This window comes from Oratosquilla oratoria, chromosome 25 (genome assembly GCF_046742065.1).
Source record: "Oratosquilla oratoria isolate Oo_2021 chromosome 25, ASM4674206v1, whole genome shotgun sequence".
In the NCBI taxonomy this organism is placed as follows: Eukaryota; Metazoa; Arthropoda; class Malacostraca; order Stomatopoda; family Squillidae; genus Oratosquilla; species Oratosquilla oratoria.
Genome location: NC_134801.1, coordinates 18154601 through 18171547, shown reverse-complemented (window position 1 = coordinate 18171547; position 16947 = coordinate 18154601). Strand labels below are relative to the sequence as shown.

General features: G+C 40.9%; 1 protein-coding gene across 1 annotated transcript in view; it reads right to left on the bottom strand.

Moving 5' to 3' along the window:
- Window positions 1-297: 297 nt before the first annotated feature.
- The window catches only part of deltaCOP (coatomer subunit delta), a 55440-nt gene continuing 38790 nt past the window's right edge, over window positions 298-16947 (bottom strand). The window contains exons 6-9 of the mRNA XM_076208444.1: window positions 13706-13835; window positions 8366-8549; window positions 2950-3266; window positions 298-1093 (exon numbers count right to left, since the gene is read on the bottom strand). Of these exons, the coding sequence (XP_076064559.1) occupies window positions 1004-1093; window positions 2950-3266; window positions 8366-8549; window positions 13706-13835 (721 nt within the window). The 3' untranslated portion in view covers window positions 298-1003. The remainder of the gene's footprint in view (window positions 1094-2949; window positions 3267-8365; window positions 8550-13705; window positions 13836-16947) is intronic.

Below are 16947 nucleotides of genomic sequence, written 5' to 3'. Positions count from 1 at the left end.
TGGGGATGAAATGGGTGGGAGTGGGTTTATGGCTTTTGACTTTGTCTACCGCTCTTGTAAAGGTGAAAAAGCCCTTGGTATAGATATCTTAGTTCCTCTGACTGGGTCAGAAGCAATGCAGTAAGACACAGCACATCCACAGCAGGGCAGCTTCATTAACTGCAATCCTCCCTCCTCATCCCCAGATGTGTAAAGCAGCGAACATGAAGAGAAATCCCTTTGGGCTGTGGTCAACTAAATCTAAACAGAATAACACATCAAATCTCATTCTCTACAAGGATAAATCAATCTATAAACTCTGAAGCAGTATATATATTTCTTAAACAACAGAGACAAATAGGCATCACAAAGTTTACATAATAAAGATGTGGCCTCCAAAAGCCTGTAGGACTTTTATTTACATTTCAAAACATACATCACTCCTGGTCCATTGCTTCTTTCCTTAACCCATACAGCCTAATGTTTGTGTGGTGCCTACATAGACTGGGGAATCATTTCTTTAATAGTATATACAGTGCAGAAAACAATACAATTATCAACAAATGTGCAAACAGAATTGGGTCCCTAAAATTGTTCCTACAGACTTTAGAGACTGCCTTTTTTCAACTGCGAGAAAAAACAATTTGAAACAACAATAAAAACAAATCTAAAGAAATACCTCAAGATCCCAGAATAAATGATCTTATAGATGCTAACAAATTATCTGAATTCTCTACAAGCCACTTTCTCAGCTTAGCAATCAATAATTGTTTTCCCAGCCTTGGAGAGGGTGGCAGGTATACTGCATGAACTAACCTAATTCACTTTCAAAAGGAGACCCAACAATAGTGAATAACTTGACAATAAAGCAAATCCACTGACAAAAGAATAATGGACAGGTGAGCAGAGATGGCATCTGCTTTCCTTGCTGACATGGCACCTTGGAAAAAGGTTCAACTGTCTCCATTTGAGACTCCCAGTATTCATACATATTACAAGAAAACTGCAGCATTTTTAGATGGCCTTAATCAATTTCATATAGATTTGTTTTTAAACAGGTTTCAGAAGAGTAGATTACAGGTGCACTGTCCTTAATGCTCAACACTCCAGATACCTGGAAAAAGTGAAAAAATTATCATAAAAAGACACAAGAAATATATTCATTGTATGAGCTTCCTGCATACACAAATCCATAATACACTTTGTGGAAATAAAACTAAAACCTAGAAATACCTGCAAGTTTCAAATAATGTTACAACAGTGTTAAGTACACATCAGTAACAGGATGTTCGGGATAAATTTGATAATTATCTTATCTTCTGTCATTTCATAACCATTTGAAGGATTTAATAGAGGTAAAGTGCAATGGATAGCTGATTCTGTGTACTTTTGGTAGGTATGAGAGCTAGAGAGCATGGATGACAGGAAAGCACTGGAATATTGGAAGAGTGACCTGTATCATGATGATTCATGCCAGATTAAAATTTTTTGAAATCTTAGCTGCAGCTCAATACTCCTTGAATATCAAGAAGGCCATGAGATGTGAGCTGGAGAATTGCAACAGAGATGTGGAAGCAATGGCTAGCAGGAAGGATTACAGCAGGCGTTCCGACTCTGTCCACACAATGAGATTCATCAAGAAGCTGCAAAAAAAGGTGTGGTAAGATCCAGGGAAGGCAATGGGGACCTTGGTGAGAGAGATAGGCATCTCAGTGGCAACTATGAAGAAAGTGCTGAATGAGGATTTTCGCTAATCCTCATACAAGAGGTGCAAGGGCCAACTACTCACTGCCAAGCCCCAAGAGAACTGCCTTATGAAAGCCAAGAAATTCCTCAACAATATCAAACACCCAGTGAAGCTGGGGATGCCCTGGTTCTTCTCAGACAAGAAGAACTTCTGCCAGGACCAGTTGCACAATGTACAGAACAACAGGTGGCTTGCCTACAGTCCACACAAAGTCCCGCACTTCATGAAGACCAATTTCCCTCAAACTGTAATGGGCTTTGGGTGTGTTTCCAGTGAAGGCCATGTTATGCTGCCCCACATTTTTGAAGTAGGACTCAGACTCACTTCAGATGGCTATATTGAGTTGCTGTCCACTGTTGTCATGCAGTGGGTGGAGAGGGTGGCTGCAGGAAGACCATACATGTGGCAACAGGACTCAGCTCCATGTTACACCTCTGGGAAAATCCAGAACTGGCTGTCTGAGAACTACGACTTTACCAGTCCCAACAGCTGGCGCCCCCAACTCGCCTGATTGCAACCCCATGGACTATTATGTGTGGGGTGCAGTTGAAAAAAACACCAATCATACCAATTGTAACACCAAGGATGAGCTGACTGCCAGGATCAAACTTGTGTTCAGGTGTCTCTCAAAGGACACTGTGAAGGCTGCATGGTGCAGGTTCAGGTCCCGCCTGGAGGCTGTGGTGAGGCTCAGAGTGGCTTCTTTGAGTGAGCTGTATTTGGCAAAAGATCCTCTGAGAGATGCACTTTGAATTTTGGAAATATACATAAATTTTTTGGCCAAGATACGTTTTTCTTTCTTTCCGAAAAAGTGTCAAATTTATCCTGAACATCCTGTATGAGCTAAAAGTGTGCTATGCATATACTTGTATACATATACAAGTAAAGAGAAGATGCCCAAAAGTCAGATAAAAACCAATACCTGGAGGTGACAATAAGCAAGAAGAGAGAATGCGAGTGGAGAGAGAAAAGAAATAAAGAAGAGAAAGCGAGAGAAACAAAGCAAGAGAGAGAGAAGGAGGAGACAGAATGAAAGAAGAAAGGAGAGCAAGAAAGAGAAAAAAGACTATAGCTTCCTAAATTATTGCCATGGCTACAAATGCTAGTGTCTCCCACGAGATACCATTATAATAATCAAAACTGCTGAAGCAAATTGTAATACATTTCTTTTTGGATGACCTCTTAATTGCTTTCCAGGTTGAGCCAAGGAAATCTATCCTTACCTTCAGGTTGCAATATGATTTGGTGGAAGAAAAATTCACTCTGACTGGGAAGAAATTATCTGGATTCCCTCGAGCAGTGAAGTCCATGGCTGCACTGGATGCATTTTGATCAATTACTGGGATACGCCAGATAAGTGCACAATGGACACGGTCATACTCATGTTCCCCCTCGCAATCATTAATGATGGGTGGAGGTGCTCCTGAGGCTAAGGGGATGGTGATAGTTACATCTGTTAACTCCATGTCAGTATTCTCCAGTGTGTACTCAATGTTGACATCACAGCCACCAGCACCATTTTCTTGGGGCCAGCAATTGACTGTAATAAAAATTAATAGTCAATCAGCATGGTAATACAGGGCTGCAGTTCAATAACAGTAAAGTGAGTAGTAAATACCAAAGTAAAATGTCTACATATTTACTCTGACAATGAAAAGAATAAAAATTTAGTTATCTAGCTTTAACCAGAGTGAAGAAAGACTAGTAAAAGAGGTGTGGAAGGCAGAGGTGAAAGGAGTGAACATGGTGGGGTTGACCTAGGATAAGATGGATGGATGAGGGTAAAAGGGGTTTTGGGAAAGAGGGGAATGTCTGTTGAGGAAGGACAGGAGAGGACAGAAGATAGGGGTGAATGGAGAATGGTTGTATATGGATGATGCTGTGATGCATGAGGTGGAATGGGTAGGCGGTAGGGGGTGAGGGAGTATGTGTGAGAAATAATTTGACGCATTCCAAAGGGATTTCTCCCCGTCTTCTCCTTTTCTGCATGAGGGGACAGAGAGGGGGGGTCACCAAATAAATGAAGCGGCCTTGCTGTGGATGTGCTGTGTCTTGCAACACTGCTTCTGACCCAGGGCAGTGGACGAGCTGCAGGGATGACATCATCCAGGTATTGCCAAGATAAGGAGGGAAGAGGGTAGAGGGGAGTGGAGTATGTAGGGGATGGAATGGGTAGTAGTTCCTATGCCTTTTTCTTAATACATACATACATATACCAAGGCTTTTTCCACCTTACTAGGGAGGAAGCCAAAAAGGAAAAGGCATAAAATCATTCCCACCCATTCCATCCCTGAAAACACTCCACACCTCTCCACCCTCCCTCCCATCTTAGCACCTCCTAGATGACAGGTCATCCCTGCACCCTGTCCACTGCCCTGGGTCAGAAGCAGTGTCGCAAGACACAGCACATCCACAGCAAGGCCGCTTCATTAAATCGGCGACACCCCCTCTCCGTCCCCCCATATAAAGGAGAGGACGGGGAGAAATCCCTTCGGGCTGCGTCAAAATTTTGCTCACACATACTACCTCACCCCTCATCCCCCGACCATTCCACCTCATGCATCACAACATCTTCCATATACAACCATTCTCCATTCATCCCTGTCTTCTGTCCTCTCCCGTCCTTCCTCAACAGACATTCCCCTCTTCCCCAAAGCCCCCTTCACCCCATCCATCCATCTCATCCTAGGACGTCCCCTCATGTTCACTCCCTCCACATCTGCCTTCCATACCTCCTTTACTAGTCTTTCTTCACTCATTCTTTCCATTTGTCCAAACCATCCTAATACTCTTTCATCAACCCTATCTCCCAACTCCCTTTCCACCCCTGTTCTCCTCCTCACCTCCTCATTTCTCACTCTATCTAACCTAGTAACCCCCATCATAATTCTCAGACACTTCATCTCAAACACATTCAAGCTCCTCTCTTCCTCTCTTATGTTCCATGTTTCTGCTCCATACAGTGCTGTTGGCACAATCACTCCTTCATACAGTCTCCTCTTAGCATCCATTCCCAAATTTCTATTCCTCATTACAATTTTTAATCCACCAAGGCATTTACTCGCTTCTCTCAATCTACATTCTACCTCCACCTTTTCCTACCACATTTGCACCCAAGTATCTAAAACTATCCACTTCCTCCAGTTGCTCTCCCTTAATGCTCACTTCCAGATTACTGCCACTTTCACCCCTTGTACATCTCATCACCTTACTTTTACCCACATTTATCTTCAGCTTTCTTCTATCACACACTCTCCCAAACTCTGTCACCAACTTCCTCAATCCCTCCTCCGATCCTGCCACAAGCGCAGTGTCGTCTGCAAACAACAGCTGGCTCACCTCCCACTTTTCTCCATTTTCTTTAACCATCTCCAATCCCTGACCCACTACCCTTGCATTTATCTCTCGCACTACCCCATCCATGTACAAGTTGAACAGCCAGGGTGACATAACGCATCCTTGATGAAGTCCCACCTTTACCTCGAACCACTCACTCTCTCCATTTCTAATCCTGACACAAGCTCTACTACTCTCATAAAAACTCTTGACAGCTCCCAGAAGCTTTCCTCCTATCCTGTATATCCGCATAACATCCCACAATGCCTTTCTGTCTACCCTGTCGTAAGCCTTTTCCAGATCCATAAAGGCCCAAAAAACATCCTTCCCCTTTCCTATAGCTTTCTCACATATCTGTCTTACCACAAAAATCTGATCTACACAACCTCTACCTGTCCTACATCCACACTGTTCCTCACCAATTACTCCCTCTGTTCCTCTCAATCAAGATCCTCCCATAAGCCTTCCCAACTACACTTAACAAGCTAATCCCTCTGAAACTACTACATTCACACTTGTCCCCCTTTCCCTTGTAAAGTGGAACTATACAAGCACTCCTCCAGTCCTCCGGCACTCTACCTTCTCTCCAGCAAACATTAAATAACCTCACCAACCAGTCCACCATCACTGTACCTCCTTTTTTAAGACATTCTGCATGGCATCCATCCAGACCAGGTGCCTTACCTGCTTTCATCATCTTAACTGCTGCCTTCACTTCATCCTTCCTTATTTCTCCTCACTCATCACTCTCATTTTCTTAGCATTTCCCACTGCAGCTATCTTTCCCTCCCTATCCTCCTTCACATTTAGCAACTCCCTAAAATATTCTGCCCATCTTCCCCTTACTGCCTTCTCCTCCATTATCATCTCTCCATCTGCACCTTTTACCTTTTCTTCTCTACTTGATTCGCCTCCTCTTTCTCTCTTAATTTCTTTCCAAAACATCTTTTTATTACTTTCAAAATTTTCTGTCATACTCTTACCCCATTTTACATCTGCTCTCCTCTTTGCCTCCTTTACCTTTTTCTTTACTTCTCTTTTCTTTTCTTTGTACGTCTCATATGACTCCCTCGTCCTATTTTGTAACCAATCTGTGTAAGCTCGCTTCTTCTCTTCTACAACCTTCATTTCCTCATTCCACCATTCACTACCCTTCCTTCTATTTCCTCCTGTCCTTCTTGTTCCACACACCATCTTAACAACAATAATAATAAAAAAAATTTAAAAAAAACTTCATCAATTGGCTCATCCCCTACTCTGGCATTGAGATTCCTCAACAGTACTACACTGACATTCTTCCCAGAACTCTCTATGCACTCATTTAAATCTATCCAAAGAGCCTTCCTTTCCTCTTCATTCTTTTCACTACCTGGTCCATTTGTGCTAACAAAAACTACTACTTCCATCCCAGTTTCACCTTCACCCACATAACCTTGAGGACACTTCCCTCAACTCAACTGGCCTTCTCATAACTTACCAGCAAAGCTACTCCTTACCTCCCTCACCTCCTCATCACTCCTAACACTCTCCACCACACTCCAAAACTCAAAATTGCCCATTCCTTTTAATTAGTTTCAAATAATGCTAACACATTCATCTTCTCACAAACATACTACCTATCTCTTCCCTTTTACTCTCATATGTGACACAACCATGCACATTTATGACTCAAATTTTAGATTGAAATTCTTCTAGACCCTCTTATGCCTTGACTTCTCATAGGATGAACATACAGAAAGTGGGATCCCTAGTCCTATCCCTCCTTCAAACTTGTAGCCTTTTACGACTTGCATGGGAATTATGGTGTCAGATTTCTATTTCCCCCTACCACAGGAGGTACAAAGATGTACAGTCTAGAACAGTTAACAGTTGTAAGGGAGCACATTTAAGGTGGGACAGTTGTAGTACAAAATTAGCATCATTCCTTTATGAGTAAATATTTTACTCCAACACAGACAAATGCTGTGCAACTTCAGTCTGTAGGGTCACCTCAAAATGGTCCTTAAAGTATTGGCATGCTGCATGTAATCACTACTATATGACATGGAGTCAGTAACCCAAAAGAGTCTAGGATCACAAAAAAAAATCTGTTGTAGTATGTATGACAACATTACAGGCACATAGTTTTAAATCCCTAAGCTCTGACAACGGCTACCATTGCCTTGTCACCTCAGTCATTCAATCTGTTGTCCCAGGTTCCTTGGTAATCGGCAATGGCCACTGGGCGGGCCCACAGGTCACCCACCCTGGGAAGAAATATTGTATTGTTGTCTTGGGATTGTTAGTGTGGAGTATTGTGGTATTGTATCTATGTCTTCTGTGTGGTGGTTGCAACTAGAGTAGTTTGAATTTGTGGCCAGGCCTATTCTGTGTTGGTATCATTTATTGGATCTTGAATGCAAGTGACCCAATGTGGTTTTTACCTTTCAAGAGGGATTTTTCTGTGGGGCTGATGTCTGGGGGGTTGCTGGTGGAGTGCTGACTTTGGTGGTCTGTCTTGAAGACCTTGTTTCGTGATCCGAGTGTTAATATGTTCTTGTGTGGATGTGTTGTAAGGTATAAATGGAAGGTTGTTGTATGTGCTTCAGTAGTAAGCTACTGGTATTTTTTTATGTCTGGCTGGTGGTGCCTGTGGAATGTAATGATGTTGGGTGGGCTGTTTAGGATTCTAACATAGAACTATGTATCAATCATTTTCATGTGATGTTCATTGGGGAGGATCTTAGTTTGTGTGATTCTAGTGAGTTCATTTTTGTGCTGGTGTCCAACTGACACCTCACTGTGTAGGCTATTGTTAATATGTTGTGGGGTGGACTTTTTTATATCACAGTTCCAAAAGTATAGTCATTTAAGTGTCCAGTAAAAGTAATTGTAATACTCGAGATAAGGGTGAGTGGAGAATGGCTGTGTACAGATGACACTGTGATGCAATGAAGAGAGTGGGTGGGGGATGGGAGGATTAGGGAATGGTTATGTGCGATTGATATTTTGATGCAACCCAAAGGGATTTCTCCCCACCTGCTATTTTTCTGCATGAGGGGGCATGTAGGGGGGTTGCTGTTTAAGTAAAATGACTGCTGTAGATGTGCTGTGTCTTGCTGCATTGTTTCTGACCAAGGTCAGTGAACAGGATACAAGGATGACTCACCATCTGTGAGGAGCTAAGACAAGAGGAAGGAAAGGGTGGGGGATGGGAGTGGAAAAAGGTGAGGATGAAACTGGTGGGGGTCTATGCCTTTAGACTTTGGCTACTTCCCTGATAAGGGGGGAAAAAGCCCTTGGTATACAGATAGATAGACTTACTAGATATTGGGATAAATGTATCATCAGATGTCTGGAACCTCCATTTGAGAACCCCAACATCAGTGTTTGGGGGGAATGGTTTATTGGCCATTTTCATACCAATCTGAGAGCACGAACGCCACAACTCTCGGTCAACGTTGGGATGAGTCTGCAGCTGAATAGGTCTTGTATCCTGGTTCTCCACCTGCAATGTAATGCTTAGACTTAATGATGATATGTCTTAACATCACACACTCCCCCCCCCCCTATCGGGAGATTAGGACAGTGCCCTCACAGAGGGCTTTGTAGCGTGGAATTTAATGAACCATGCCCTTGGTTCAACTTTGCTGGTGGCAGGATTCGAACTGCCCTCACCTTGACCTTTGCCGCAAGTAACGACGCCCTAACCCACTCCGCCAGCGGGTCTTCACCTTGAATTAAAACCAAAATTACGAAATCAGGAAGACTGTGGTTCCATCTTGTGTCGCACTTCTTTCTTGAGTATATAGTATCACTTAGAATAGAAAATTAAAAGTTCAGTGTAATATGAAGATTCCTATGTAAACAGATAAAACTAATCAATCAATCCAGCCACTGGTCTTCTTTCAGAAGTCCTGCAGCCTCCAGGAAACCAGCAACAGCCTCTAGTTGGGACCATATATAACTTAGAGATATATTGTGTTGTTGTCTGGGTATTGTTAGTGTGGGGCATAGTAGTACGAGATGTTTTGTGTCTTCTGTGTTAGTTTGAATCTGTGGCCAGGCTTATTCTGTATTGATATTGTATTGTGCTCAGATGAGAGGAAGGGTGGGAGGGGTGTGGAGTGTATTTAGGGATGAAATGGGTGCGAGTGTTTTTATGCCTTTCCCTTTGTGGCTACCTCCCTTGGAAGGGGGAAAAAGCCTTGGTATATGTATGTATGTATGATATTGTCTTAACCTCTTAAATAGAAGTTGAATGTTTACCCACAAGTGTTAAAGTGCCAGATGTACGATGATGCATAACAATACATGTTATAAAATATAAAGTTACAGCTGTACCCATTCTCTTTCACCCTGGATGTGGATAACCATAGAAAATGGGATCGAGCCTGTTCACGGAATATAGGGGTAACTTAGCTACATCTACAAAATAAACAATCAGGAAGTATGAAGTGCCAAGATAAGAGGGAGGGAAGTGGGTAGAGGGGAGTGGAGTATGTTGGGTGGGAGTAGAAATAGATCCATACTAATACAAAAGACATTTCAGTGCCTTCACCTTGAGTAATCTATGGGACTTCCCAAGGATCACTGCTACTCTGGCCACCTACCCTCTTTTATACAAACATTAAACAACTTCACCAGCCAGTGCACCATCACTGTACCTCCCTTTTTTAGACACTCCACATGACACCCACCCAACCCAGGTCCCATACCTGCTCTCCTAATTTTAATAACTGCTTTCACCTCATCTTTCCAACACAGACATTTCAGTGCCTTCACCTTGAGAAATCTATGGGACTTCCCAAGGATCACTGCTACTCTGGCACCCTACCCTCTTTTATACAAACATAAACAACTTTACCAGCCAGTGCACCATCACTGTACCTCCCTTTTTTAGATACTCCACATGAAATCCACCTAACCTGGGTGGCTTACCTGTTCTCATCATTTTAACCACTTCCATACGGTGACGCCTACGTAGGTGTCATGAGGAGCAAGGGTACGCGATGATGCCAACGTCGGCGTCTTGATTATATTTACTGTAGTCATACCTACGTAACCTCCATTCTCTCTAAACTGGCTTCATCATATTTTCTATGGTTATCAAAATTCATGGGTGAAAGAGAACGAATGATTGAGCACTGACTTTATTTTTCATAATGCGATTATTATGACGCAACATCGCACGTCAGGCAGTTAATGCTGCCAGATGCGCGATGTGCCCCGGAGTGAAGAAGTTAATAAGTGCTTTCACCTTGTCTTTTTTTAAGTCTTCTTCATTTTCCTTATCATCACTATCGTTTTCTTAGTGCCTTCCACTGCAACTACCTTTCCCTCATTCACATTTAACAATTCTTTAACCACTTCAGTAAAATGACACCTATGTAGGTGTCACACAGAGCAAGTGGGTACATGAGGATTCTGGCATCGGTGTCTTGATTATATTTTTTGTAGTTGTACATGGGTTACCCCTGGATTCTGTGAACTGGTTTGATCATGTTTTCAGTGTTTATTATTATTCACAGTAAAAGAGAATAAGTAATACAGCAGTGACTTTATATTCTATAATGCGAGTGGTGTGTTGCATCATTTACATGGCAGCTGATGCTGCATGCAAGAATCTGATTTATACATATTTGGATGAAGAAATAATTTAAAAAAAATATTGGTCACACTGATTAGGCCTAGACTAGAATATGCGGTGACATTGTGGTCACCCAGTACCAAAAAGAATATAAAGAAAATAGAAAGAATCCAGAGAGCAGCAACAAAAATGGCACCTGCACTTGTAAACTTGTCATATGAGGAAAGATTGGCTAAACTAGATTTACCAACTCTGGAGCAGAGAAGAGAGAGAGGTGACCTACTGACCATATACAGAATCATGAAAGGCACAGAATTACTTGATGGAGAGGACTTGTTATACTGGGACAGGAGAAGCACAAGAGGACATGGAAAGAAAATAAAAAAACGTAGCTACAGAAGAGATCTGGAGAAAAACGGTTTTCCACATAGAGTGGTAGATGCTTGGAACTGAACAAGGAAATAGTGTGCACAAAAACCATGAGTTTAAAAGCAAACTAGACACTGAGATACAAAGGCAGGACACCATGAGTGTAGCTCCCCTTCCTGCAAAATACAACTAGGTAAATACTGAAGTGGTTAATATACTCTACCCATCTTCCTCTTACTGCTGTCTCTTCCATTATCATCTCTCCATCTCCACCTTTTACCTTTTCTTCTCTATTTGATTCACCTCCCCTTCCTTTCTTAATTCCCTTTCAAGACATCTTTTTATTACTTTAATTTTTTTTTGCCATGCTCTTCCCCCATTTCACATCTGCTCTCCTTTTTGTCTCCTATCTTATGCTTTACTTCTCTTTTCTTTGTACCTCTCATATGATTCTCTCATCCTATTTTGCAACCAATCTGTGAATACTTGTTTCTTCTCTTCTACAACCTTCTTTGCTTCATTATCCCACCACTCACTACCCTTCCTTCTATTTCCTCATCCTCCTTGTTCCACACACCATCTTTCTACACCTTGAGACTCCCTCCTTGTAATATACCCATTCCTCCTCCACTCCTAGCTCTACTCTATCCTTCACTCCCTCCCACTCTTCTCTCAGTTTCTTCTTGTACTCCTTCTTTTCTTTCTCATTTAAGCAGTTTATTCTAAGCACCTCCCTACCTTCTGTCCTTTTCCTCTTCCTCCATCTATCCTCCACTCTCAGCTTACCTTCCATCAAAAAATGATCTGATATTTCACCACTCTCTGCCCTAAGAACATGTACACCTACTCTTCTCCTGGTTACCACTATATAATCCATTAAAGCCCTATCTACCACCCTTCCATCCGCTACACTCTCCCATATGTGCTTATGCTGGATTTTCTTCCTAAACACCGTGTTAGCTATCATCAATTCTCTAGACACACCAATTCCCACTACAATTTTTTCCTGACACTCCACACTTCCTAACCACTGTTTATTGGTTCATCTCCGACCTTAGAATTGAGATCTCCCAATACCACTACATTGACATTTCTCCCTAAACCCTGTATGCTCTCATTTAAATCTAGCCAAAAAGCCTCCCTTTTCTCTACACTCTTCTCACTACCAGGCCCATATGCACTTACAAAGACCCACATCTCCCTTTCCAGTTTCACCTTCATCCATATTAAATTTGATGAAACCTCCTTCCACTCCACCATACACTTACATATATCTTCAGTTACTAATATAGTAACTCTTTCTCTCTTCACTCCTGACAATCTCCTAATTACACTCCCAAACTCAAACTTACCCCTCCCTTTCAACTTAGTTTCACTCAATGCCAACACATTCATCTTTCTTCTCACAAACATACTGCCTATCTCTTCCCTTTTACTGTTATCTGCACCACACCCATGCACATTAAAAGACTCACACCTTAGGGTTCTGGTTGGAAAACTCCTCCCAGACCTTCTTTAGGAATGTCCCCTTTGAGCCTACAGAGAGGGGGATGCATAATCCTATCCCATCCCCTTTTACGACTTAAATGGGAACACTCGGTGGAAATATTTTCCCATACAACAGGGTTCAGTGAAAAAGGAAATGTATATTCAGAGAAGTGGTAGAGGACAGTATTAAAAGTGGGGGACAGCATAATAAAGGGACAGTTGCAGTACAATAAACTAACATAATTTCACTATGAACAGATTTCCTCTATCACAGACAAAATGATGTGTGGCTCTGGTCTGAAGGGGCACCCCATATTGTGCGTAAAGTATCAGCTGCATGTTACTGAGCAGATTTTAACCTCACAATAACATGCAACCAATTCCCTAGATGGGGCAACATTTTGCTTAACAATGCCTCCAAATGAAATGGAAATTTTAATATTATTCTTTCCATCAAATTCCAAGCCATTTCTAATACCACAGAGTCATGTTATGAATATGTATATATTCCATAAATAGATAACGTACAGAATAAGAGTGAGACATCGCCACGCGCAGGTCATCGCTAAATGTGTCAATGATGGGGGTTCCCCTGGCCATGACAAAGGGTTCATATTAGATAACATTTATTATAGTGGCAAGAATGCAAACTAGGCAAGCTCAGGTGCACACAGTACATGTATGCAGTATGGTAGAGTAAATTGGATTTTGCCTACCTTGGAAATACTAAATAGCTAATCCATGGAAAATTTCTGTCTTTTGAAACTGTCAATAACAAGGGAGTAATGTATACAGCAGCGGTTCCCAACCGGTGTGCCATGGCACCGAAGGGTGCTGCCCAAATTCAGGGCAAAAATAATTTTCGTATTACCGACTCTGTCATCCATTTTTGTTCATTAAAGCAGCATCAGTGTAAAGATGAGTATTTTCATATTATCCAGGGACACAATTTTGTTACATTGATGTTGAATCAACAAAATACTGACAAACTAGAATCTTGATTTTCTAATAAGGGTGTCGAGGACTTCTGTAAGGCTTGGCAAGGGTGCCTCAAGCCAGAAAAGGTTGGGAACCACTGGTATAAAGGTTGAGTGTGTACTTAGGAAGGGGTTCATGCTCATTATGTATTTAACAAATGGCTTCTCCCTTAAATGGAAGGTAACCGCATCCACCCAACACTCATTTGTTTCCATATTATTTTAACTCGTTATACTGACCTGAATCCTAATCATTCCATGTTCTGGATCAGATATGCGTAACTTCAAGATTCCCTGGACCTCCATATTGTGTAGACCACCATCTCGACCTGCTCGCACCACTATATCCTCTGACAAAACAACATGCACCCTGCCAAAAAATAAAACTTGCAAGATGGGTTGCAAAAGAACAGGATTTATAAATTCTTAAAATAAACTACAATATATTTTTATGAAAAAAAAAAGAAAAAAAATTATACACAAACACACACATGAACAATATGGTAGCTAAATTGTGTGAAAGAATTGTGTTAGATGGTTAAAGTATTTGAAAAAAAAAAATTCAGATGGAACACCAATTTGAATTTTTATTCAAGATAATGTGTTCCAAGAATGGGATGGTTGGGTGGACTGTGTTTACTTGGGTCTAGAGAAAGCTTTTGATAAGGCACCTCACAAAAAATTATTATGGAGGCTGGAGCATATAGGTCTGGAAAGAAATAAGCAGGAATGGATGAGATAATTTCTGAAGAACATAGATCAATGAGGTGAGTAGTAAATGACAGGATGTCTGAATGGAAAGAAGTTATTAATGGTCCTGCAAGAGTCAATATAAGCACCAGTATTATTCTTGTCATACATTAATGATTTGATAGACAATTCTGACCATTTATTCTTACTTATTTGTTGGCAATATGTGTGAGCAAAATTTGACGCAGCCCGAAGGGATTTCTCCATGTCTTCTCCTTTTATGCATGGGAGGACGGAGAGGGGGGGTTGCCGATTTAATGAAGCGGCCTTGCTGTGGATGTGCTGTGACTTGCGACACTGCCCCTGACCCAGGGCAGTGTACAAGATGCAGGGATGACCTGTCATCCAGGAGGTGCTAAGATGGGAGGGAAGGTGGAGGGGAGTGGAGTGTATTTAGGGATGGAATGAGTGGGAATAATTTTATGCCTTTTTCTTTTTGGCTACCTCCCTTGAAAGGGGGAAAAAGCCTTGGTATATCTATGTATGTACAAATGTAATGAGGATAGTATGGAATATAGAGAATTGTCGGTTGTTACAAGATCCGGATAAGGTATATAAGTGGAGCCAAAGATGGAAAATGAATTCCAATGTGAAGAATTGTATGATACTGGAAATGTCAGTAAGTAAAAATGAGGCATCACTGCTTTATAGAATGGGTAATGTTTTACAAAAACAAAGGAAGAAACTTTGAAAAAATTATAATGGACAATTTCTTAGAGGAAATGCACATCAAAAAGATCAGTTAAGAAACTTGTCATCTACTGAGAAATATAAGTCACATTCCACCAACTGGACAAAGAATAAACAAAGCCAGATTTGCTCTAGATTGATATAACTAAAATGGTTTTAGATCTTGCTGATAAATCATATGAAGAGATACTTAATATTCTGCAGCTGCCAATGCTAGAGCGAGAGAAGAGATTATTTATTTGCAATGCTTAGAATTTACAAAAATTTCATCCATGAACCTTTACCTTTTCTAAACCCACAATGTTACTTCCCAATTACTCCCTTTGTTCCTTTCCTACTCTTTTCAATAACACCCTCCCATATGACTTTCCAACTACTCAACAAAATAATCCCTTTAAAATATATTCACATTTGTCCCCTTTTCCTTTATTAAGCGAAACAATACAAGCATTCCTCCAGTCCTCCGACATGTTTCTCTCCCATAAATACATATTAAGTGACCTCACTAGCTAATCCAATACAAGTGTTCCTCCTTTTGTCAGACACTCTACATGACACTTTAGCACCTTTCACAATTTTCAATGCTCTTTGTACTTTATATTTTCCTATAGTACTGTCATTTTCCTCTCCCATCACAGTTACCAAGAACCTGTCACTGATACAACCAATACTCTACCCATCTCCCTCTTTTTGCCTTCAGTTCCATTAACACTTGTCCATTTACCCTTTACTTTCCCTTTCTACTGTATTCACCCCTCTCACTTTCTTCACTTCCAAAATATTGTTTCAACCCCTTCGATACGATGACGCCTACGTAGGCGTCATGAGGAGCAAGTGGGTACACGAGGATGCCGATGTCGGCATCTTGATTATATTTATTGTAATTGTAACTGCGTGACCCCCATACTCTGTAAACTGGCTTCATCACATTTTCTATGGTTATCAAAATTCATGGGTGAAAGAGAACGAGCAATATAGCGGTACCTTTATTTTTTATAATGCGAGTATTATGATGCAACATCGCACGTCTGGCAGCTAATGCTGCCCGCGAGATTTTGGCCCAGAGTGAAGGGGTTAAGTTTTGCTTTAAACCATATAAAGGTGCTTCCTCTCCCATTACCATCTATCAGAAGGTGCAGCCCTGAAGGGTTGACACTCAATCTCCACACTAGGCTCAAGATTAGGGGTGTGCTGCTTAATCGACATTGGCAAGAATCAGCACTTTTTTTTTTTTTAGAATGGGATTTAGCATCCCAATATTTTGCCAATGCTAATACTTTTAAAATAATGCATAAGTCAGAGTAAATGTCAGAGCAAATTATATTAATATTTGATTTTACTTTTGTATTTATACAAAATTAAACTAAAAGCAATATACTTTTTGAAACAGCAAAGTTTCTGCAACAGAAATTAAGTGGGAGAAATATGGGAGTAAATCGTCCAGGTGTCTGTGGACTGTCAATTTTGAATTTTGTCAATTTTTGTCAATTTTACCCACTTATAAGTGCAAAAAATGGGCGGACAGATTTACTCCCACTTACTCCGCCAGACAAATTGTTTATAAAGAATTTTTTCTATGTATTTTGACAAGTAAATATATAATGATACATCTTTATGCATTTTGACTTAATAGTTCTCCGTTATTCAAAAAGGCTTAAAAATTGCTAAATTAAAAACATCTGGCACCTTTATAAATAGTATCACATTTATTTTATTGCCATTTTTAAAGTTTACGAAAAAAAAAAAAAATAATGAAATTTTTTTTTATTGCATAAATACATAGAAGAGCGCTTGCTCTACACCATGTTAAAAGATTTTTATCGTAGAGCCATTTTTAAATGGTTTAAAGGGCCTACGTTCCCTACCCCCGGCAGCCACGTGCTCCGCACCACTACTGTTTACATTCGTTTTGACCATGAAAACACCTCTTTTACTTTATTTTTTGTTTGTTTGATGCACTTACAAAGTTTTCTCTTGCGTCTGGCATGCACGTGAGTGTGTGGTATGAGGAAACTCAGCCCGCACGACTACCAGTGACCTGA